This window comes from Rhinatrema bivittatum, chromosome 8 (genome assembly GCF_901001135.1).
Source record: "Rhinatrema bivittatum chromosome 8, aRhiBiv1.1, whole genome shotgun sequence".
Classification (NCBI taxonomy): domain Eukaryota; kingdom Metazoa; phylum Chordata; class Amphibia; order Gymnophiona; family Rhinatrematidae; genus Rhinatrema; species Rhinatrema bivittatum.
In genome coordinates, this window is record NC_042622.1 from 143,106,303 (window position 1) to 143,131,356 (window position 25,054).

The following is a 25,054-nucleotide window of genomic DNA, read 5'->3' on the forward strand; positions in this document are numbered from 1 at the left end:
GCCGTGGGGCTCTTCTTTTATCATATTGTTAGATGAGTCTGGTATCAAGGTGAGACAACTGCCAGAGGACCATTTTGGGTGACACATTTTGCCGCTCTAAATTTTTGCCGCCTGAAGCAGCTGCCTCACCCTGCCTCATTATAGAACCTCCCCTGTTGACATGAGTAGAAAGTGTGCACGTTCCCTTGCACCTGCTTTTTGTGGAGGTAGAATTTTGCTTGAAAAGCAAGGGTGTAGATTTGAAAATGCTGTTTACAGATGTACTTTTTTCCTCTTTGACCTAAATGCCCATAGGGACGCCTCCTCTCAAGGCGGAGAAAAGTCAACATTCTGGCTTGTAGCTGCACTGAGAATGGGCAATTTTCAGACAGCCGCTTTACATGGGTGAAAACCTTTTACCTGTGGAAATTGCTTTGAAAGTCACTGTCTTGATGTATTTAGCATCGCATGCATAAACTGTCAGACCAACAAAGTGTCCTGAATCTGAAATAACTGGATTAAACTAGAAAGGCCTTGTGGTCTTTCTCTACTGTAACATTCCAGGTTTCTGTGTGAGGGCTATGGGTGGATGGTGAAGGTGATTTACCTTGAAATGTTGGGTATCAGTGCGACATCCAACATTTACAATCCTACATGGTTTCTAAGATCATCTCAGCGAGGTCTTTTGGATGTTCTGTTTGTGAAATCAGTACATCGAGCAGAGACTCAAGACTGCTTTTTCGGTGGAGGCTCTGATCATTTGAAACTCACTACCTGTGGCTTTAGGGTTAATGGACTGCACTAAAACATTAAAAGGAACACTTACGATCTTTTTATTTGAGCAGATAATGGCTGAAGAAGCATGTTGATGGTTGGCCTCGATTTGGATCAGTCTTTGATCGTTAATTCCCAACAGTTGACATTGTGGTAGTTTCATAGGTATTTTTTTTTTTTACAAGAAGCATTACTGCAGTCAGCTGATGGAAGCTGTTTTTTATTTGTTTGTATTGGCATATATGCTGTATTTTAATTATGTATGCATTTTGTAAATTGCTTAGAGTTTAGGCATAAGAGACAAATAAATAAAAGATGTAGGCCCGATACAGTATGATGCAGCACCTTATCTTAAATCTGTTTAAACATTAAAAAAACCCCACATCCATTTACCTTCCCTCAAGTCCTCAGTTGAAACACCTCCTGGCCCCCCCCCCCCCCCACACTGCCTTTACCCATCTTCAGCAGGCAGCCTCCTGTGACTGTCTGTCAAAGCATACTGTTGCTTTTAATAGCTTAACCTTCAGAGAGAGGTCAAATTACAGTCACCAAGCCTGCAGTGCTGAGACCTGCTCTTCAGCATGTTTTCTACAGGGATCCTTGCCATTCAAAGCATGTGTCTCCTCACATCCCTCCCTTGCCACCCCCCCCCCCCCCTCCCCACTCCTGGATGATTGACATTACAATGCATGCTTGGAAATGTAGTCTCATTCCTTCTTCCCAAACTCCTCAGGTATGGTGAGACACAACCTCCCTGCTCCAGAAACAAATCAGAGCTGAGATTTCAGGTTCCAGGCAGTAAACAGAATAGCTGTTTCTTGTTTTATTAATATTTAATATTTATTGAACCAACACAGCAAATGGAAACAATAGGATACAGACAACTGTACATAGGGCAGGTGGAAAAAAACTGAAGTGCTATCTCTAAAGCAGTTGGATAGCAAATACCCATATAAATACAATCAAAGAAAAATGTTCTGTAACCAATAAAGGCTATGGCCAGGTAACTTTTTAAGTTATTCCGACAAAACCCAAAACTTGAATATTTCCCCCTGCTGTCCAGCTACATTTTGACCAGGCAATTCCTTACCCGCTGTATAAAAAAGGGGTGATCCATGCAGTGCTGGTGCAAGGGTTTGCAGCCACGTAATGGCACCACGTGTGATCTCTCTCTCTCTCTCCTCCCACACCATCCCAAACCCTGCAGATCGCACACCACAGTCCATTCACGCACTGCGACCTTTCCCAACATCATGCCTCTCCACCCTTGTTTGCAGCTTTCAAAAAGGCCTCCCTCACATCTGACTACGGCGCCCCCCCCCCCCCCCCCCCCCACTTCCGGTGCCCTAGGCGGCCGCCTAGTCTGCCTAATGCTCCCGCTGGCCCTGGTTCCATGGTTATGGTTACATTTTAGCTGGTAAGTGCTGATATTCAGTACTACCCGGGTAAAGTTCCGCTAAATATCTGGGCAAAGTTATCCAGATAATTGTAACCTGGCAAAATATCAACCTCACTGTATGCATATTTTGCTTTACCTATATTTAATTTTGCCTTCCCACTGATAAACATCCACCTTCTAATCTAAAGGAACCCCAGATCGGAACATTCCCTGCTCAGTAACAGCTGCTCACTGATAAAGTCCCTTCCTATTTCTGTAACTTTCTGCTGCATTTTCTTGGTCTCCAATAGGATCTCTTGGTGCTTCAGGATCTTCTTTTTCTCCATTCAAATCTTAGAATAGTGATTTGGCACTGACACCTCTATCAGCAATGCCATTCTTGTGATTTTTCTCCTTTACCATTATGTCTGGTTTTCCCAGCATCAAGCTTCTTATTGGCTGGAATGGGAATATCCCAAGTGATCACAATTTCTCTGTTCTCTATAATTCTGTTAGGCTTGTGATTACAGGGTTTTTCTTGTACAGCGATGTTACAGTGTTTACACAGTTTCCAGTGGATGAACTATGTCACCATATTGTGTCTTTCTGTATACAGACCTTTTGACATCAGTGTGTCACACGCAGCACAAGATGTTTAACCGTTTCCAGTTCTGTTTTACAGAAGGTGAAAAGATTGTATCGGAAAGGAAAAAAAAATTAATCAGACACAATGGACTGGAGAAATATTTTAAAGGAAAAATATGTACACATATATTAGACACATGGAAAAAGACACAAAAAGGGAATGAATTAGCGTAAGTTTGAACTTTGTGTGCAGTCAATGGAGCCTTGACTATTGGTGTTACTGCTTACTAGTTTTACCATTTTTTTCTATGCTGGCTGTGAGCCATCTGGTCTATGGTCCCCTGTACTCTGCTGCACTATCAATCTCTTATCTATAGGTCTAAGTTTACTTCTCCTTAGACAATGTTTGTGTCAAATTTTGATCTATGGAGAGTTTTTGAAGCAACCTTTTGTACTTCCTACTGTATTTGTATTTCTGTCAATTATTTTTCCTTGTTTGCTGATCAGATTCTTTTTAAAATGTTTTCTCTTGTTCTGCAAATGCTATTGCTTCTTTCCCATCCTGTGCTGGTGGCTTCTCATTCATTTCTTCTATGTGCCGGAATGATTGTCCAAGGTTAAAAATGGAGATCGATTGTTGCTGTTTGCTTTTGTCTATCAGCGCTTTTGGGCCTGTTGATGCCATTATGTATGCCTGGAGGCCTATGAGAGTAGTTCTGCATGTATAATCTATTTCTAGAAGACCTTGGCATACGCTGGTTCTTATACATTAGCTGGTGGGCTTGGAGGAGTTTTCTTGTTCTCACATCCATTTTCCACGATCATAAATAGGAGAAAATAATTTTATTCAACGCATTATTAAATTCTGGACTTTGTTGCCAAAGAATGTGGTGAAAGCTGTTGGTATAGCTGGTTAAAAAATGTTTAGACAAGTTCCTTGGGGGAATCCACTGTTTGTCCCTGGGATATAGCAGCATGGAATCTATCGAGCTTTTGTGATCCTGCCAGGTACTTGTGACCTGGATTGGCCACTGCTGGAAACAGGAAACTGGGCTTGATGGCCTTTTCATCTTACCCAGTATGGCAATTCTTATGTTGTTATGGGGCCAATCTACAATTCCAAAACTTTGAGAGTGTAGAGCTTGCAAGTGGAGGGATAGCTCAGATCTTATTCTGTGCTGTTAAAGCACCTTTCTACACCAGTTTACCTCCTGCACTACTTGCTGATGAGCTTTAATTGTGGTGAGTGATTTGTGCACCTGCCTGTAGGGCTAGATATTTATATACACCTTCCTGCTCAAGTCCCTTCATATTGCAATCTTTCATTAGAGAGATATTTTCAGTTTTGCTTAGTTCTAAAGAAAGTCATTTTTTAACATTTGTCTGGGCCATATATCAATCTGTCATCTGAGAAACTCTTCACCTCTTAGAGATCTCCTGTAAGATTTCCTCAATCACTCACCTACCTCAGATACATAATCGGGATTCTGAAAGCAGCTGTTTTTAGGGAATGTCTAAAATCTGAAACATCAGCCAGCCAGTGAATATCCCTGGGGGACTGGTTCCATAAGCTAGGAGGTTCTGATGAGAAATACTGCTCTCTAAATTGAGCCTCCATTGTGGTGAGAACATTGCCTGCCTATTAACAGTGTGTCACTGCCAAAGTATCTTCCTCTAAAGGAGCCTCAAATCTGAACATTTTCTACTTATTTCACTTGTGTAACTTAGAAATATTCTATATATTATTAATCAATTTGTACTGTTCAGAGAGACTCAGGGATGCTCTGCCACCTATTGCATGCTGTCACCAAGTCTTGGTTCTGTGACACCACCCTCTCCTTGGTACATGGTAATAATGTTATTTAAACTTGGAACACACTATTCTGCCCTTTGACCGTCAATTGGGTACTCTCACACCATTCAAGTTTTTCAGCCCCATAGACTAATATTGGGAAGGAAAGCCCTTCTCCATGCACCCATATTTATTCCCCTTGGACAGTAGGCTAAAAATCAGAAGGTGAAAAGATTGTATCGGAAAGGAAAAAAAATTAATCAGACACAATGGACTGGAGAAATATTTTAAAGGAAAAATATGTACACATATATTAGACACATGGAAAAAGACACAAAAAGGGAATGAATTAGCATAAGTTTGCACTTTGTGTGCGGTCAATAGAGCCTTGACTATTGGTGTTACTGCTTACTAGTTTCAAGCTTGCAACTAAATCATCCGTTTTGTGATTATGATAAATAAACCTGTTCTAAGTAATAGATTTTCAAATATAATTTTATACAATGTTTTCATAGACTCTTGCAAAGGATGCAGCAAGCAGCCTTTTCTGGTGCTGGTAAAATGTATCCCCAAGCTGCTGCAGAAAACTGAGCCCCGTGATTCTATGAAAGAAATTCAGTACTTTAAAAAGGTATACCGTAGCCAGGAGGTGAGGGAGAATCAAATCGGTTAATTTAGAGGGCGGAACGTATGGGGCCGGACAGGGCTGCAGTGTATGATGCAATGTAAAAGATAGGGTTAGGCATGAAGATATAAGAAACCTAAATGTATATAATAAATGCTGAGACTCAAGACATTCAAATATCTTTGTGTATAATCGAAATAAGATTTGGCCCTGCAGGAAATCAGATCCAGGCAGACCTAGAAAAACATGGACGGATGTGATCTATAATAAAGCCGGAACAGGCACTACAGCGAACCTTGCAGGGAGATAATTCAGGACTGCAGAACAAAATGGGTGATGTTTACAAAATAGATCCCTGCGGATGAAAGGGCGTGTCGCCTGATTTGAATAGTCTGTCGTGATTGGTATGGGGGACTGTGGGGCGTGTCCCTAGCGGATTCGCGATTTGTGACCAGCGGTGAGTGAATAATCAAGAAAAGAAAGGGGCGGTATTGCTCGCGTTCTGACTGGCTGATGATTGGTGTGAGGCGCGTAGGCGTGTCAGAGGAGGGTGTGCTATTTGAAAGGGGCGAGGGAGCGGGCGTCTTCGATTGGCTGTGATTGGCCTGCAACAGGGGGCGTGTCCAAACCGCGCGCTGATTGGTGAACAGAAGCGGTGAGGGCGTGTTCCATGCTGGATTCTCCCGCGCCCGCGCTATAGCCGTCAGTGCTGCTGCTGTGGCTGCTGTTTCCTTACACGTGTCTCCCTCCCCCGGCCAGCACTGTTAGCAACACCATGTCTCGGCCGCTGACGGACCAGGAGAAACGGAAGCAGATCAGCGTGCGTGGCCTGGCCGGCGTGGAGAATGTTTCCGACCTGAAGAAGAACTTCAACCGCCATCTGCACTTCACGCTGGTCAAGGATCGCAATGTTTCCACCCCCCGTGACTACTACTTCGCTCTGGCTCACACTGTTCGTGATCACTTGGTTGGCAGATGGATCCGAACCCAGCAGCACTACTACGAGAAGGACCCCAAGGTCAGGGAAGGGGGGTGGGTTGGGATCTGCATCTAGCAGCACTTATATGAGGTGGACTGCAAGGTCAGAGGGTGCGATCCCGGTGAGAGGCCGATAGATGTATATCCAGAGGGCCTGTTCAAAGGAGATAGACAATTAAACAGTGGTGAGGAAGTGAGTGTACAGTATTCGCTGGTACTATAGCCTCCGCTCCCTGCAGTGTTCCCCTGTACTGCAGCTCTATGTGAGTGTCTCCCTTTCCCTAATCTACAGCCCTGTGTGAGGGTCCTACGCTCTCGGCAGCGCTCCCTAACGCCACAGCCCTAGACAAGAATCCCATGCTCCCTCTCTGCAACACTTCCCGGTGTTACAGCCCTGCAGTGCCCCCCCCCCTCCCCCACTCTCTTCAAAGCAGTTCTACAGACCTAAGTGAGGGTCCTACACTCCTGCAGTGCTACTTGCTCCCTAATGCCAAAATCCAATGTGAGGGTTTCTTGCTCCCATAGCAGTCCCCCTTACTACAGCCCTTTGGGAAGGTCTTGCACTCCCCAAAGTTACGGCCCTCGATGAGGAACCCACATTTCCTGCAGTGCCCCCAAGCATTGCAGCTCTACATGAAGATTCAGTACTCCTCAAAGTGCTTCCTAGTTCTACAGCCCTACGTGAGGGACCCATAATCCCATGGTGCTCCTCAGGACTGCAGCTCTATGTTAAGGTCCCACACTCCCTACAGCATTAGTCAAATAATATTCTAATTTCCTGAGTCGGTATATGTGGCTGTAAACCTAGGCCTCTAGCTGGTGGCAGAGCTGCTGAAAGATCCTTGTTGGATATGAGGCTTGCTTTCTCATCTTTCATCCCATCATCATAAGGGAGTGAGAAAAAGATTGCCTTTTCTTTGCATGTGGCACTGTTGCATTTACATAGAACTGAATGCAAGCTTTTACAAAGGAGGACCAGTGAACATGCAGCATGAAACTGTGGTGGAAGGTGCTTACACAGCATGGCAAGGGAGAGGGGAAATGAGTAAAAAAAAAAGTGTGTGCATGAAGGAGTATTTATAAGATTAAGGAGAGGGCCTCAGGTGTGTGGCTATGGTAGGAAAGAAGGGCACAGATGGGGATGCAGAGGAATGTAATGTGATGAGTTGCTCAGGTCTCAGCAGGCTCACAAGCTGTGATTGAAGGATGGAATGCCACACTGTTATAGGGTTGAAGGGCGGATATGCACATCTACTTTGGTCAATTTTGAGCTTGCTTACTTAATTTTGAAACTCTGTCTTTTGCCAGGGAATTTCTTGCAACTTCAAACTGTGCTGCAGGGGTGGCTATCTGCTGGTCTGTCTTTCAGGCTCTCTGTGAGTGCTAGATTTAGGCATAAACTATGAATGTACAGTTTAGTACCTCAGATTATGAAGGACCTCTAAATTAAAAAAAAAATTACATTTCAAGTTTTGCAAGCTTTTTTTTTTTTTTTTTTTAATGCTAAGAGGCCTCTTGAACTTGACATAGTTTAGAGCCTCAGCTTATCTTAATCCGACTGTCTGAGTTGTTTGCATGTGTGTGGGCTGAGAACCATGTTGAGAGGGGTGTGTGTGAGAGGTACCCTGTAACCCTCAGGGCTGGAACTCTCCATGCCTAAAAACTATTAAGGAGTTCCAATGGTCCTTTCTGTCACTCATTCTGAATGTATCTCTTGAGTGTAGTCTACCTCTGGCATGCTCATTTCTTATATAGAATGTCAGAGATACACTGCCAGAACTGGGGGGAGGGAAGATTTCAGAACTGGAATAGTAGGGGGTGTTGGCAGAATTAAGGTGCACTGATAGAGGTTTTTTGGGGGTAGGGTGGGGTCAGTATTTAAATAGTAAGGAGTGCTGCGGGTCAGGAGTGAAGAGCGCCATCAGTTCTGAAAATAACAGGAGGTGCGGCAGGGCTGGGAGTAAGGCACATTGGCAGAGCTGTGTGTGGGTGGGTGTCAGAACTGGAACAGCAGGGCATGCTGCAGGGCAGAGTAAATGATCTGCACTGGAATCATGTGTACTGCTTTGCATTAAGAGATTCTGGTGCCAATATCTGACTAAGGATGATGATGCTAGCTTGCCACCCAGGCTGCTGAGATGGGAGAACAGATTCCAGGGTTTTGCTTGCCTCGTTCCTGTGGCAGTAGATGGTGATTCAGCCATGCAGGGTTGCTGCAGACAGCTCCCTCCTATGCGTCCTGCTCGGAACTGGGGTTATAAATAGCACCTGACTTCCGAGCACGGAATGCTGGGAGACTGATGGCACTGGAGCCTAAGAGGCGAGCAACGGGACCTCTCACTAAGGCAGGACTGGAAAACAAAAGGGAGACTGAACAGGGTAGCGGGAGAAAGCAAGATGCATAATTCCCCCTTCAGTAATGCAGATACACAACTTGCATTAATTGTGCGGTCTCCCTGCTCACCCAACAAGCTAATGTCTGAAATTCCAGAAGGCATAACTACTGGAGCAATTACTGAACCAGATGTTACTATCCCTTCTATCTCACTATATCGCATGCCTCGGGGGAATAAAATCAGTTCATAGGCATTTATGTATCTGTTTCACACGCTGTAGGGTAAAAAGACCATCCCCAGGTGTGTCTGTCCTTTCTGTCTCACTGCATTATATGCTGCAGGAAATAGACCATATCTTTCATGCCGTGATATACAGCTTTGAATGTAGGATGGATATTTAGAGTGTTGCATTCTGCTGGGCTGCGATGGGTCCAGCTTTCATGGATTTCTCCTCAGGCTAGCTGCTCACTCTGTGCCACCCCATCACCACCACTACCACAACACAGGAGCTGTGTGTAAATTTAGCTCTGGTGACATTTTTAGTGACCTCTGCCATTTGCTCTGTGGGCTGCTTACTGGGCGGGGGCAGGAGAGGGTCCTTTTGCGATACCAAATACGTCTACTGATGGCGGGCCAAGAAGGAGGACGGTGCTGGAAATAGCACTGCCAAGCCTTAGAAAGGTCAGACAGGTGACTGGAGGGCATTCCAGGCGTGAGGGCCAGGGGCAGGAAGATAGTTCAACTGAGGAAACAGTCTGTTGGCTCTTGTGTGTCCTGCACCATTTTCCCCTGGTTGAAAGCTCTTGGTGGCAGGGAGCAGCTGGTTCCCTGCCTCATTCTTTCCTGCCTCCTACTGACACAGGTTAAAAATCCTGTTTTATTCTGTATAATAAGAATCATACCCTGTAAGGTTCACATCCCCTGTTGCATGCTGATGGCATCCATGCCTGACCAGAACACCCTCAGCATTTAGAAATGTGTGGGGATCCCTTTATGGCACAAAGAATGCCACATGAGCCAGACATGCCAAATGAGGGTCTCCCATGGTGTCTTGTGACAGACTGATCCAGTCCTGGTTTCCTCCCTGTGCCCAGGGATGTGGTTTCTGCTATCTTCAGTGGGGGAGAAGGAGCAAAACCAAAACTGGATCAACTTGCCCCAGCTGATCTGGACCATCTTCTGGCATATAATCTGCATAGCCAGAAGAGGAGACCCAGCATCTGTATGCTAGCTGAGCTTGAGTGGGTGGAGGGATCAGATCTGGGCCAAAGGTGGGGAAGGGAGACCAGGTGAAATAACATATCTATAACATATCCCCCTGCCCCTTCTCTCCTTCAGGATATACATATTAGGTCCTTTAGTCTCATCTCATATGGCTTTTGATGGAGAGCCCACACCATTTTTCTTGTTTTTCTTTGGACCGCTTCAGTCCTGTCTATATCCTTTTTAAGATATGATCTCCAGAACCGAGCACAGTACTCCAGATGAGGCCTCAGCAGTGTCCTGTACAGAGGCAATAGCAGCTCCTTTTTCCTGCTGGTTATGCCTCTTTTCATGCAGCCCAGCTTTCCACATTTACTGTTTAGTGGGGTTACTGTTGCAGAGAGGAGGTGCATGGTATGTGGGGTGGGAATTTATGATAAGAAATTGCCAGGCTGGGCCAGACCAAGGGTCCATCAAGCCCAGCATCCTGTTTCCAGCAGAGGCCAAACCAGGCCACAAGAACCTGGCAATTACCCAAACACTAAGAAGAGCCCATGCTACTGATGCAATTAATAGCAGTGGCTATTCCCTAAGGAGCTGGTGCTATTCTTTGAGGTTTAGGCATCTGTTTGTATTTTATGTTTTGCCATTTTAACTTGTGAACTGGTTTGGGTGGCCAAGCCAGGGAAGTGAGCCACAAAAACAAATTGTGTATATAAAAAGGTTGAGGGAAGGGGGAGCAGGGTCGCCCTCGCTCTGGCCACCATGGCAGCCTCATCCTGTGTTTCTTTCTCTTGCAGCGCATTTACTACTTGTCCTTGGAGTTTTACATGGGGCGCACCCTGCAGAATACCATGGTGAACCTGGCCCTGGAGAACGCCTGCGATGAAGCCATGTACCAGGTATGGGCAGGCTGGAAGAAATGGCTGGAAACCCCACTCTGGGTGTAGAGCGTGGGGGGTGGGGTGGGCACAAAGCTGTTAAAGTGCCAGTGATGATACAGTTTATCTGGAAATGTCTGCGGCTCTGGGAGGTGTGGGGAGCCAAGATGGAGGCTAAGGAGCAGGAGACCCTTTCCCGGAAGGGCAGACTGCATTTCTTTCTTTTATGCCATGCTGCTCCTCCCCCCACCCCCACCCCCAACCAAACCAGAAGGCAGTCATTTTATTTTGAAGTCTTATTTATTTTTGTCTGTTTTTAAGATAGTGTGGGGGAATCTCCCTCTCCCCTCACCACAATAGGCCCTCAATGGCCAGATTCTGCCACAGGCTCCAGCTGTGCACCCTCACTGTCCATGCCAACTTGTTAATAATAAGAAAAGGGAGCCAGGACTCTGTGGGGACCTCCACGTTCCCCCCCCCCCCCCCCTCCCCCCCAGCCATTCATCTACTCCGTCCATTCTTGCCTCCGTGGTACCTCATGCTTTTTCATTTCTGTGCTCCTTCCCCCCCCCTCCCCCGACAGCTTGGCCTAGATATGGAAGACCTGGAGGAAATTGAGGAGGACGCCGGGCTCGGGAACGGGGGTCTGGGGCGCCTGGCAGGTGAGAGAGGAGGAACCACTCCCTCCATTTCTTCCCTTCACTGTTACTTGGACAGGGTTTAAGTTGTAACCCCTGGCAAAGCATTGTGGGATTTCCAGTCCCCACTTCATAAGTAGGAATGAGAACACTAGAAATCCCAGCATGCTCTGGGGATTAAATGTGGAAAATGAACCTGTAGCCTAGGGGACAATGCTTGGGAGCTATACCCTTTGACCCGATCAGGAAGGGAGTGGAGAGAAGTAAAGGTCACGTGCCTGGCTGAAAGTTGAGTGGAAGACAGAGAGAAGCGGTTCTGTGCTTACCATCCTCTCCTCCGAGCAACTGCCTGCCAAGGGGGGAGGCTCGAGAGATCCTAATGAGCCCTCCCAGTGCGCTATGTGACCGAAGCTCCCACTTCCTTCCATGTGCCGCTCTCATTGTCATTTCAGTGGCGATGGTGCTGATGAGGAGGCAGGCCCAAAAGCCTAGGCATAAATCTGTGTGTGAACTGAAGAGGGAGTGAAGATCACAGCTGGAGTCATAATTCAGCTTGGGATGTACCATTTATTTGAATGTGGATAAGTGTGTTATACATTCTGCGGTTATGTAATGCTAAGATTCAAAAATGAAATAAAAAGAATTAAGAAAATAAAAACATTACAGTCAACAAGGAGGTTGCAGGTTATTAGGGACAGTCTGGCTGGTCCTGGTTTCACTCTTGTATTTCCAGTTTCTCTAAGAGAAGGTTAAACTGGGGAGGGGAGGGGTGTGCAAAAGAAGGATCAGCTGAGCCTGTGCCTGACAGCACAGAGCCTTCTCAGTGTTGAAAGGCCTTTGATCTGCCTATAGTGCTGTCCTGCAGATGGTTTCAAACATGTGGAATGCTTTTTGCAGCTTCCTTGTTAGTCTGTAACCTTAACCCCTGCTTTCTGTTATGATGATCCCCTGTTTCCCTATAAAGTTGCAGCTACCATCAACAAAGCAAGGTCCTTGCAGCAGTCGCTCTTATATAATAAGAGGGTTCCCATCATGGTGCCCGATAGATTTCAGGCTATTAACTTCTCTGTAGGTGCCTTTTTATTCTTCTTTCATTTTTTTTTTAAATCTAAAGGTAAAGATCTTTGAATGCTTCCATGGTGAGATACAGGGGTTTGGGCTTCTCTCCTGACGCAATGTGGGGGTTAACCACTGCCCCCCCCCCCCCCTGCCACTCTCTCCAACAGGGTCCTCTCGCACTTGATGTGTGCTGCTCTCTTGTAGCTGGGCTTTGTTGCTTTCTGCTGGTCAGGCCGAGCTTGCAGACGGCTTGGGGTGGTAGTCGAGAGAGAGCGAGAGGTGTGTGCTGCAGGTAAGCGATCCGGAATAGTTGTGCCACGGCGTTGGGTGCTAGGGCAGGGTTGTGAGACACAGGTGTTGGGCCAGTCACGGCAGTGAAAAGCCAGGGTGAGCCTCTGTTTCCTTCTCTCACGTGCACTGACTCTATCCTCCTCCTTGGGATTTTCTGGCTCCGTTCTTGCGCCCCCCCCCCCCCCGGTCTCCTGTAACCGGCTTTCCTCTCCTCCAGCCTGCTTCCTGGACTCCATGGCTTCCCTCGGCCTGGCCGCATATGGTTACGGCATTCGTTATGAGTTTGGAATCTTTAACCAGAAGATCTGCAATGGCTGGCAGGTGAGTGTCTCCTGTCATGGATGTGCATCTTGTGGCTGAGCATTTTATGGCTGGCTGTTGGGTAGACTATGGCTCTGGTGGAGATGGCAGAGGGATGATAGATGGGGGAGAGATGTGGGACTTGTTTTGTCCCCAGTGTCCTCATTAGTAGCAGAAGGGGATATCTTGATAGGGTGAGGGTGGCATTTTTGATGGTGCAGTGTCTGAGGTGGGGAGAAGTGGTGGGTGCCCCTTGGAGTTCAGAGGAGAGCTCTATTTATTTTATTTATTTAACAGCTTTTTTTTTTATACCGGTATTCGTGGGTACATCATATTGGTTTACATGAAACTGAGAGAAAGTTCAAAAAACAAGGATAGGGAGAGGGGAGCAGAGAGAAAGGAAGAGAGCAAATATACAAGGGGGGCGAAAAAGGACAGGTAGATTAACTATAGGGAACAATAACTTGCAAGATAATCAAATATAGCATGGAACAAAATTTGCATTTATACAAGATAACATGGAAGAATAGCATATTTACAGGTTGGGTGAGTACAAAAAGAGTCTATTCAATGAAGATTATCATAAGGGGAAACGGGGGATGCTATGGGCCGGGTAAGCTAGGGAAGAATAATAAGAGTCCTATTCAGGGTATGCTTGTTTAAAGAGCCATGTCTTAAGGTTTTTTTTTTAAAATTTCTGAGTAGATGGCTCTAGGCGGATTTCAGGGCGCATGGTGTTCCAAAGGGTTGGGCCTGCAACAGATAGGACTCGCTCCCTTGTGCTGGTGAGGTGTGCGGTCTTCAGTGTGGGGGTATGGGAGGGTACCTTTGTGGGCTGTTCTAGTGGGTCTGTTAGAGGGGCAGAAGTGGAGGGCATCATCGAGCCAATGGAGATTGTGGTTATGGAGGGTCTTGTGGATGATGGTGAGGGTTTTGTATTGGATAAGGGAGGAGATGGGGAGCCAATGGAGTTCTCTAAGAACCGGGGTGATGTGATCAGATTTACGAGTGTTAGTAGGAATTCTGGCTATCGCGTTCTGCAACATTTGGAGCGGTTTGATTGTAGAGAACGGTAGGCCTAGGAGTAAGGAGTTGCAATAATCCATTTTTGAGATCAGAGTCGCTTGAATGACTGTGCGGAAGTCATGTGTATGGAACAGGGGTTTAAGTATTTTGAGTACATGGAGCTTAAAGAAGCCTTCTTTTAAGGTAGTATTAATGGGTTTTTTTTAAGTTTAATTGGTAGTCAATAGTGACCTCTAGTAGCACACTGCTATTGATGGTCTCCAGATTTTGAGTTATAGGTCTGCAAGTATGCAATAGGTTCTCAGGGCTGGCGACTGGAGAGTGTACCCCCTCGCTTCAGTGAGAGGATTGCTTCTTGCAGTGACCCCCTGCCTGTTCCTCTCCTCCACCCCCTCCCCCACATAGGTAGAGGAAGCGGATGACTGGCTTCGCTATGGCAACCCCTGGGAGAAGGCCCGGCCTGAGTACATGCTGCCTGTTCACTTCTATGGCCATGTGGAACAAACCAACGAGGGGGCCAAATGGGTCGACACCCAGGTGAGGATGTGGGTGGGATGTGCTTTGTCTCCTCTTCCTGGTGGCTGTCATGTCCTTTGGAACATGTCACCAAGGCAAGGGTAGCCCTCTTTGTTGGTGTTTGCTGACAGCTCACTGTGGCCTCTCTCCCCTTCTGCAGGTGGTCCTTGCGCTGCCCTATGACACACCAGTGCCCGGCTACAAGAATAACACAGTGAACACCATGAGGCTCTGGTCTGCCAAAGCTCCCAATGAGTTCAGTCTGAAGGACTGTGAGTGAACAAGACTGCAACAACTTGAAAACGTAGGGGGAGGGGCAGCACCTACTGGTCATGTAGGAGCTGACTGAAATTGGATGAGGATAGAGGGGAAAGTGGCCGAGCAGTAGAGGAGACAGAGGCCGGCCTTTCTATAGGACTGGATAGGAAACGGCATTGTATGGAACTGTTGTCAAGCTTGTATGGGTAAGGACAGGATCGGGGTGGGAGAGAGTTGTAAATATGGAGCGTTTCTAACTGAAGTCTTCTCTCTCTTCTGGACCCAGTTAACGTTGGTGGTTACATACAGGCTGTGCTAGACAGAAATCTGGCTGAGAACATTTCCCGTGTCCTGTATCCCAATGACAATGTGAGTATCCCAGGGTGAGGTGGGGGAGATTGTCGGTATCGTACCCTTGTCCCGCTGGATATCATCAACTCCAAGCACAGAACAGACCTTGTTTATTACAGTTGATGGGTGGGGGGGAGGGATAACCTCCCATGGAGTGAGAAACTATCTGTAATGTTGAGGAGGTGGGGGCTAGTTTACAATAGACTTCTGTTTTGTTTTTTTTTATCAGTCCCTGGCCACAGTTTGGGGTTTTTTTTGTGTGTGTATGAGGTGGAGAGACTAACGTGGGATGGCCTTGGAGGGGGGCAAGCACCTGGGTTGAGAGGAATAGGGAACTCTTACTCTATTTGCTACCCACCACTCTATCCCCTCACTACCCCTTTTCAGTTCTTCGAGGGGAAAGAGTTACGTCTGAAGCAGGAATACTTCGTGGTGGCTGCCACACTTCAGGATATCATCCGGCGCTTTAAGTCCTCCAAATTTGGCTGCCGGGACCCTGTCCGCACCTCATTCGATGCCTTCCCGGAGAAGGTAGGCAGGTGTGAGCAGGATGGGGAAGGGGCCTCCTAAGGGACTGCCAGCCATCAACTGATTCCCCTCCCCCCCTACCCTTTCCTTTTCTGTTCCCCTTGACAGGTAGCAATCCAACTGAACGACACCCATCCCTCTCTGGCCATCCCAGAGCTTATGCGGATCCTTGTGGACATTGAAAAACTGGACTGGAACAGGGTAAGAGAGGGAGAAAGACAATTTGCTCTTGTCTGGGGGTCTTCTCTCTGGAAAGGCGTGGGGAGAGAGAGGGCCTCTAAGGTCCCTCTTGCATTTCCCTGTGGATTTGTACCTAAAAGGTAATAGGGAGATTGGGAAATGTGCTGGGCCGGAGATGTCAGGAGGATGGTAGTTTCTCCCCTGCCCCAGCATGCACCTCTCTGTGGTGGGTGAAATAGCAGAGCTTACCATGTCCTCCCTTCCAAGCATAGGCTCTTTAGACCCAGGTGGATTTGGGGGTTACATTTGATTCTATGCTCTCCGCAGGCCTGGGACGTCACAGTCAAAACGTGTGCCTACACCAATCACACAGTACTACCCGAGGCGTTGGAACGCTGGCCTGTCCACCTGCTGGAGAACCTGCTGCCCCGACATCTGCAGATTATCTACGAGATCAATCAGCGACACATGAATGTGAGCAGGGGAGAGGGGAGGAGCTAGGGCGGAGAGTGGTGCCAGGAATGAGGGGGAGAAGAGGAGCCAGTACTTGGTTGGGATGGGTAGGAAAGGCGGGGCAGCGTTTGGGTGATCGGGTGTGCAAGGGTGCTTGGATTGGGGGAGCTCAGAGTTCTGGATGGGGGTTGGAGGGGGGGTACCAGGTCTGTTTTGTTGCTAAAGGGAGTTGAAGTCAAGAGGAGCAGGTATGCTAGGGTTGGATCGGGAGGGGCAGAGGGGACAGGGTTTGATATGAAGTGGAAGTTGGAGATCAAGTTGGGATGGGATGGAGTAGCTGGGGTTCATTAGACACATGAATGTGAGTGATGGTGGGAGGGTGATGCACTGGAGGAAGGGGTGGGTGTTAGTACGTAATTAGAAAGGGAGATGGGACCCTTGAGCCTGCTTGCCTGATCTCATGCCCTATCCCCTTAGAGAATTGCTGCTAAATACCCGGGGGACTTAGACCGCATGCGTCGGATGTCACTGGTGGAGGAGGGAGACATGAAGCGCATAAATATGGCACATCTGTGTATCGTAGGCTCCCACGCTGTCAACGGAGTCGCCTGGATCCATTCTGAGATCCTCAAGAAGAGTGTGTGAGTCCTTCTCCTGTGTGTGAGTCCTTCCTGCTGGAAGGAGAGTTCTGCCTGCCTCCTCCCACCCTACCGTGGAGCGCATCCTATCCCTCCCTTGCCTCCCCTATCCCAGTATCTTTGTTTGCCCTCCCCCCCACAGCTCAGTCTTGTCGCTAGAATCTCTCTTTCTCTGAGTCTGTTGTCGTCTTCCCTGTAGGTTCAAGGATTTCTATGAGCTGGAACCCCACAAGTTCCAGAATAAGACTAACGGGATCACTCCTCGTCGCTGGCTGGTGCTCTGCAACCCAGGATTAGCTGAGGTCATTGCTGAGGTAAGTCCTCCCTTCAGCTCTCCGTGCTGTCTCAGGGTGCTTCTGTCTACCCTCCTGAAGTCTTTTGTCAGCTCTTTTTGCTGTTTTTTTTTCTTAATTTTCTTTTATAAATTTTCAGATGCAGCAATAGCCTCAAGAATCACACAATCTACAATATCAGTGCCACCCATCCACTTTTTAGCGGTTAAAATCTCCATCTGATAAACACCCCCATAGTCTCTTGTAAACTGACAGCTTGCTTGGAGGTAGCTTCTGTTTTCTGTGCTACTTTGAACCTCGCCACCAGGAATACTTGAATATTTATTTATTTGCTATTTTATTGTATATTCCGCCTTTCAGCCACTTCAGAATGGATTACATTCAGATACTGACATCATCTCTTTAATAAACTTAGGAATATGTTGGGATGCCATCACAATTCAGGTTAACTTTCATAACATCTTTAACCAGCATCCACACTCCTTTCCAGAAGGGGACTACAATGGCACATGATCACCAATGTGACCCATTGTTACCACCGCTCACTGTTCTCTCCAGCATTTATCTGAAAATGGTGGATAAATGTCCTTCAGCCGAGAAGATGTGTAATGCCCTCTATAATAAATTTTAAAAATTCTCAGCTAATTGAGTAGAGAGAGGTGTTTTAGCAACCCGTCATCTTATGTCTTCTCTATCCAGAACCCCAAGAATAGCCCATTCCTGGTCCTGCTCATGTTTGAACTTCCTCTTCCATCGGTTGGTTAGTTCATACAGTTTATAAATAAAACTCTTAAGCAGCAAACCTGCTTGGGAGAACCTCTCAAACACTGAATTACCCTTGCTAACACATTGTTTGCCTATATGATGGATTACCTAGCAGTGGATCTGAAAAACCACATAGCTGTCGTCAACCAGAAGATTGTATTTCCCCTTTCAAAGAATCAAAATCCAACCACCTATGCAGTATCCAAAATTGGCCTGTTTTACTTAAAACTCCTACTTTCCCAGTAACTGTCTTTCCCCATCAATCCCTGGAAGAAAATCGCCATTGTATGTAATAGGCATGAGGGGAGGGGAACCCCGAACCCACGCTTAGTTCCCTGTACCTACCCAGATCAGTCCAGACTCCTCGGTTTTGCATCCCTGCCAGCAGATGGAGATCGAGAAAGTTTAACTGACTCTGCTACTTAACCCACCGTGCCACCTGCAATCCCTCAGTATTTCTCTGTCTCCAGCAGATGGTAGATGGTACAGTTCTGGAGTTACAAAAAAAAAAAAGAAAATATTCAGAAGAGTAATTTCCTACCAAGGAGTTGCAAGGTTCTGGTGGGGCCATGGTTGGTGACCCTTTTGTACCCTCACTCCGGTGACCCGTGGGGTGTAAATGTGGTGGTCCAGATCCCTCCCTTTCACGAGGCAGCTGAGGCAGTTACTGCAGAGCTGTCGGCAGGAACTGACCGGGCGCAGGGTAGTAAACCTTTTCTGTTTCTCTGTGTGTTATTAAAGTTTCTTTAAAAAAAAAAAAAAAAAAGGGTGAGATTTACACTACCAGTTTTTGTTTTGCTGCATTCGGCTGGCTTTTCTCTTCAGCAGTGCTGGGAGGCTGCACTTCGAGCATTTTTTGGTCGGCCGAGGGTGAGTCTTTGCATGTGTGATGGCCCTCGTCTGGGACTTCCTACTTGCGGCTTAATAGGGCCGGTCTTTGCACAGTATGCATTTCAGGCGGCGAAGGCACTTCAGGGGTGCCTGCTGCATGGACAAGTCTAAGGAGAAAGCTGCAGCTGCTAGGTCAGGCGAGTTGGGGCTTGCGGCTTGCCAGGTTTGCTTTTCCTTCTTTCCCCGTTGGAGCGGGAACGATGGCCATTTTGGATTTGCGGGCTGCCCAGTCAGTGTCGGCGAGGGGAGGGGGTATTCCCTTCTGATGTTATCCCCCTGCATTTTCGGGCTCCGGAGAGGAGCAGGAGAGCTCTGATTTGGGAAGATTTTCTTCTCAACCAGGGTTCTGAAGCCTTGCAGCCTTTTCCTTCAGAGTTTATTTTGTTGATGCATAAAGTCTTTCTGACCAAGAAGGCTGCCTGGGAGGCTTCCTCTCAGTTTCCGTCCTGGCCTTCAGGGGATCCACAACCAGGATGCAGACCCGTACAAGCGAAGAGGAAATGTTCCTTGAGTGTGCAGCGTGTGTTGGGGCTGGCCTCACTGCATGGTGGCCCACAGGATGATTCTGAGGATTCAGATGGTTTGGAAGAAGTGGCGGCGAATTCCCTGGGGGTTTCTCCAGGGCCAGACAAATCAGATCTAGTTAGGGACCCTGAGGAGGTCCCAGTGGCCATGGGGGATGACCCTAAAGTTGTACGACTTTTTCGTAACAAGGAATTTGGCCTTTGATTCCTCAGGTGCTCTAGGAGCTGGGAATGAAGGTTTCTCAAGAGGATTCAGATTTGGAGAGAGTGGATCCCTTCCATAAGTCAGTAAAGACGTTGGTGTATCAAGAGTGGGATGCTCCAGAATCTGGCTTGAGAGTTGGTAGGGCTATGGCGAAGATTTATCCATTGCCCAAGGAGACGTTGGAACTCCTGGCACTTCCTAAGGTTGACTTTTCAGCAGACAACAAAAAGACCACTCTTCTGCTAGCAGGATCTGCTGCCTTGAAAGATATGCAGAACTTTAAAATTGAACCTCAGCTCAAAAGGATATTTGAGGTCTCCTTCCTGGGCAAAAGAGCTGCGATTTGCAGCAGTTTTATGCAGAGGGCATGTCTGCATTGGGTCCAGCAATTGCAAGAAGTGCAACCTGAGTGAGTCAGGAGCGAACGCAGAGAAGGCAGAGCATTAGGAGCCTGCCGTGGGGTATGGCGCAGATGCCTTTTACGACCTGGTCAGAACATCTTCCAGGATCATGACGTCTGCATTGTCAGCTAGAAGGTTGCTCTGATTGTGGATGTGTGGTCCAAGGCTCAATTGGGAGCTCTTCCTTTTAAGGGCAAGATCTTGTTTGGTGAGGACCTAGAGCAGGTAATGAAACATTTCGGGTAGTCTAAGGTGAACAAGTTACCAGAAGACAAGCCGAAGGGCAGAAGATTTTATTTCCTGCTCAGTCCTGGTTTTGTGATGATAGAAAATTTCATGCAGCTAAAGGTCCGTGCCAAGATCTCAGTTCTGGGGGCAGTCCCTTCGAGATGGTCGGAGGCCTCTCTGGGACAGCATCGCAGGCAAAGGCATAGGTGGTGCAAAATCCTCACAGTGAAACTAGGATGCTCAGCTCCTCAGTTCCAGAGGTTGGGGGCGCCTGGCACAGTTTTACAAGAAGCGATCCAAAATCACCCAGTGGGTTCTAAATGTGGAAAAAGACGGCTACGCATTAGAATTTGCTCATCCGATTTGAGACACTTTTCTTGTTTCCCCCTTGCGCTCCTTTTACCAAATGACAGTCTGTTCAGGAAATGCTAAACCATTTGAGGCATCTGGGGGCCTTAGTCCCAGTTCCTCCAGATGAAAAAGGGAAGGTACTCCATTTATTTCATCGTAGCAAAGAAGGAAGGGACTTTTTTTCACCTGATCTTGGGTTTGAAGAAGGTGAATGTGACTCTAAAAGTTCCTTGTTTCTGACTGGAGACTCTGTGGTCGGTAATCGCAGCAGTGTGCAAAGAGGAATTCTTTGCTTCTCTAGGTCTGACAGAGGCTTATCTGCACATACCATCGGACCAGAACACCAGTGTTTTCTGAGGTTTATTATTCTGGGGCAGCATTTCCAGTTTCAAGTTCTCCCATTCAGGCAACGGTACCACGCACTTTCACCAAGATGATTGTGGTGGTAGTGGTGGTGGATTTGCATCATGAGGGTGTTTTAGTGCATCCATATTTGGACTACTGGCTCGTCTGGGCAAAGCCGGAGGATCTCTGCTGGCAGTCGGTTCAGAGGGTTCTGCTGCGCTTGTGAACAGCCATCTCCTTCCCTCTCAGACCCTGGAGTTTCTGGGCACACAGTTCGACATGCGGACAGGCAGGGTGTTTCTCACAGAGGAGAGGATCCTAAAGCTACAGAGGCAGGTTCGTCATCTGTTGCCCAGGGTCTCCTTACAAGTCCTGGGTTCTGTGGTATAGACCTTAGAACTAGTGCCTTGGGCATTTGCTCATAAGTGGCCTCTTCAGAGTGCTCTTCTCTCCCAGTGGGATAAATTGTCAGAGGAGTTTCATCTTCCCCTTCTGCTTGAGGGAGAGGGCAGAGACCGTCTTTCCTGATGGCTTTTTCAGTCCAATCTGGAGCGGGACGTGGCATTGGAAGTTATGGATTGGGTTTTACTCACTACCGATGCTAGCCTTTTGGGCTGGGGAGCAGTGAATCAGGATCAGTCAACACAGAGCCAATGGTCCAAGAGAGAGGATTCTTGGTCTATCAATCGGTTAGAAACCAGGGCGGTGCAAGTAGCTTTGCTTGCTTTTCTGCCACTGTTGCACGGTCGGTCAGTGAGAGTCCTATCTGTCAATGTAATCACGGTGACCTACATCAACCAGCAGGGAGGAACCAAGAAGCAGGGGTGGCTCAGGAGGCTCAGCAGTTGATTTTCTGGGCAGAGCAGCACTTGGACAGAATAGCAGCGACTCACATCGCTGGAGTGGACAATATTCATGCAGATTTTCTAAGTCGCAGGATGTTGGACCCTGGAGAATGGGAGCTATCGGAGAGGGCAATGCAACTCATTTGTGAAAAGTGGGGGCTCTCTGCATATGGACCTAATGGCGAACAGACACAACACCAAGGTGCCCTGGTTCTACAGCCAATGAAGGGAATACGGAGCAGAAGGCATTGATACTCTAGTTTCTGCCATAGCCTTGACGTGTCCTGTTTGTCTTTCCTTCGTGGCCTCTGGTGGGAAAGTAATACGGCGGATCGAGAAGCATCCAGGCGGCGTGATTCTGGTGGCTTCAGAGTGGCCATGCCATCTGTGGTTTGCGGATCTTGTCAACATGGCTGTAGATGGACCACTGCGGTTTGGTCATCTGTTGAACCTTCTCCGCCAGAGTCCAATATTTTTGGACCAAGCGGCTCACTTTTGTCTTGCGGCCTGGCTTTTGAGAGAAAATGGCTGAGAAGGTGGGGATACCCAGAAGCAATCATTACCACCTTGTTGTAGGCCAGGTGAACTTCCACGTCTGTAGCATATCTTTTGGTTTGGAAAATTTTCGAGTCTTGGTGTATTGCTAACTGGGTGCAGTCTCTTCAGGCTCCATATCACATATATTGACTTTTCTTCAGGAGGGTTTGGTCAAGGGTTTGGCCTTTTATCTCACTTAGCTCAAAGTCGCTACCTGTACCCTGTCTCCAAGGCTTGGTGCAGGGTTACACCTTGTCAGCGCAACCGGATGTCATACGTTTTTTTTGTGGGGCAAAGAATTTGCGTATCCTGGTACTCACAGGTTGTGTGAGGCTCCATTTGAACTACCGAAGAGGGCAACCCTGAAGCACTTGACCCTTAAGGTGGTTTTTCTGGTAGCTATTTGTTCAGCTAGGAGGATTTCGGAGCTTCAAGCTTTGTTGTGCCAGGATCCTTTTCTGCAGATTTCAGAGTAAGGGGTGTCATTGTGTAAGGTGCCTTCTTTTCTGCCCAAGGTGGTCTTGGCATTTCATGTTAATCAGGCGGTAGAGCTTCTGGCATTCCCAGATTTGGATTCCTCCTCATGCTAAGGCTCTTGGCACTGTTAAGCTATCTGAAGGTTACTAATGGTTTTTTGCAGGTCAGATCACCTGTTTGTTCAGTGGAATGGTCCAAAGAAGGGTTGTCAAGCTTCAAAAGCTACAATTGCACATTGGCTTAAAGAGGTGATTGGTTTGGAGAATGTTCTCATAAAGGTTTTAGTGTGATTTTCATCTTGGCTTGGGTGCAGGTCAGTACTGAGAGAATGCAGGTGGCACAGTAGGTTAAGTAGCAGTGTCATTAAAAATTTTCTCTGTCTCCATCTGCTGGCAGGGATGCAAAGCCCAGGAATCTGGACTGATCTGTGTACCACAGGCTTGAAAATTAGCAAGAAAGGACCAATTTTCCTATAGAAGCATCACTGCTTTGTATACTCTAGAGTAGGGATGGTGAATTCCAGTCCTCGAGTGCCACAAACAGGCCAGGTTTTCAGGATATCCAAAATGGATATGTATGAGAGAGATTTGCATACAATGGAGGCAATGCATGCAAATCTTTCTTTTGCAAATTCATTGTAGATATCCTGAAAACCTGGCCTGTTTGTGGCACTCGAGGACTGTAGTTCATCCCTGCCCTCGAGGGCTTTTGCCTCCATATAAATTCCAACAGCTGCTTCTGATTGTTCAGTAATATACTAGGGATTTCTCTAGCGAGTGTCTGAAACAAATAGCCCAAATGAGGTAGCATATTCATTTTAACTGCTGCTATCCTCCCTCTCAAGTGTGCATCCAGCTTTGCAAGTTCTCCAAGATCTTCTTCATTAATACATTATAATTCATCTGCACCATTTGTTGGCCATTTGTAGAATATTAACCCCCAAGTTTCTTAAGGAATTACAAGCCCACTTAAATGAAGAAAAGTTATTGCATATCTCTTCAGCTGTTGTCATCCACCGTGATATTTAAAATTTCTGAATTGGTCTTGTTTACCTTAAACCCCACAACACCCCCATAACTGCACAATTCAGAAACCAACGGAGATAACAAGACCATAGGATTCCACAGAATGAAAACGATGTCATCTGTGAATAAGAATATTTTATACTCCATCCTGCCCTACTGAAATTCCCCTAATAGCAGGATTACGTCTAATTTTCTTGGCTAAGAATTCCATCACTAATGCAAAAAGCAGAAGTGATAAAGGACAGCCCTGTCTAGTCCCTCTCTTCAAACCAAACTTTTCCGAGTACCCCTGTTATCTTTAGTATGGGCTACTGGATCTTTGTACAACTTTTTTACCCAGGTACTAAAATTGTCTGCCTAGCCCACCTTCTGTAACACCCCATACAGGAATGCTCAGTGCTTTCAAGGAAGTCATTTTCCCCTCCCAAGCCACCAATACTAAGTTAAGCACCCTTCAAATCTTCTTTGCCAATATTTTTACATCAATATTCAATAAAGATAACGGTCTAGAAAAGCCACAGCTTGTGGGGTCCTTGCTTTCCTTTGGAAGTACCATGATTCCTGCCAGGTTTTCAGGATATCCACCATGAAGATGCATATGAGAGATTTGCATGCACTACCTCCATTGTATGCAGATCCGTGTCATACATATTCATATGGATATCCTGAGAACCTGGCCTGTTTGTGGCACTCGAGACTGGAGTTTGCCATAACTGAACTAGGACATGCAAAAAATATATTCAAATTCAGGTGTCACCTTAGTTACAGCAAAACAAACTCCCTCCATTGCCAAACACTTTATGAACTAACACAAGCCCCCTATAAAAACAAACAAAAAAACCCACCCACCTAGAACCTTGCATACCATTGCCATAACAGCAGTAACTCAGGACTGAAACACAGCTTGAAAAGGCTGCAATGCAAATATTCACCAGACCCTAAAACACTAATATGCCACCTAGTGGGCAAACACCGGGGACTGCTACAAATTCCTATAGAGAAACTACATGCTAGCCGAAATTCTGCACCTCGTCGCACACAGCAGAACACAGATCCACCCTTACCTAATACAGAATAAGGGACTACAAATTAGAAACAGAAGCATGCAGCCAAAACAGAAATGGAAAGTTTGAGAAACCAGAGACTCTACAAACAGTGGAATACTGAAAAAAAGCAAAATTCAAATATATAAGAAATGGACATTCCCAAAGATGGCATATTCCAATCACTGAAAGTCAATTTTTTACCTTTGTTGTCTGATCTTATTTTGCTAATCATTTGGTCTGTCTCCTTTTTCCCCCCCTTGTCTGTCTTTTTCTAATTCCTTTCTCGGGGTCTCTTTTATTCTTTTGTTTCTTCTCTCCTGTCTTCTTTCCTTCCTTCCTCATAACATGCACA

General features: G+C 46.8%; 1 protein-coding gene across 1 annotated transcript in view; it reads left to right on the forward strand.

The window, feature by feature from the left end:
• Positions 1–5,908: 5,908 nt before the first annotated feature.
• The window catches only part of PYGM (glycogen phosphorylase, muscle associated), a 29,693-nt gene continuing 10,547 nt past the window's right edge, over positions 5,909–25,054 (forward strand). The window contains exons 1-12 of the mRNA XM_029611718.1: positions 5,909–6,151; positions 10,451–10,552; positions 11,115–11,193; positions 12,737–12,840; positions 14,251–14,382; positions 14,522–14,633; positions 14,906–14,988; positions 15,358–15,501; positions 15,607–15,699; positions 16,006–16,152; positions 16,609–16,772; positions 16,969–17,083. Coding sequence (XP_029467578.1) covers positions 5,909–6,151; positions 10,451–10,552; positions 11,115–11,193; positions 12,737–12,840; positions 14,251–14,382; positions 14,522–14,633; positions 14,906–14,988; positions 15,358–15,501; positions 15,607–15,699; positions 16,006–16,152; positions 16,609–16,772; positions 16,969–17,083 — 1,518 coding nt within the window. The remainder of the gene's footprint in view (positions 6,152–10,450; positions 10,553–11,114; positions 11,194–12,736; positions 12,841–14,250; positions 14,383–14,521; positions 14,634–14,905; positions 14,989–15,357; positions 15,502–15,606; positions 15,700–16,005; positions 16,153–16,608; positions 16,773–16,968; positions 17,084–25,054) is intronic.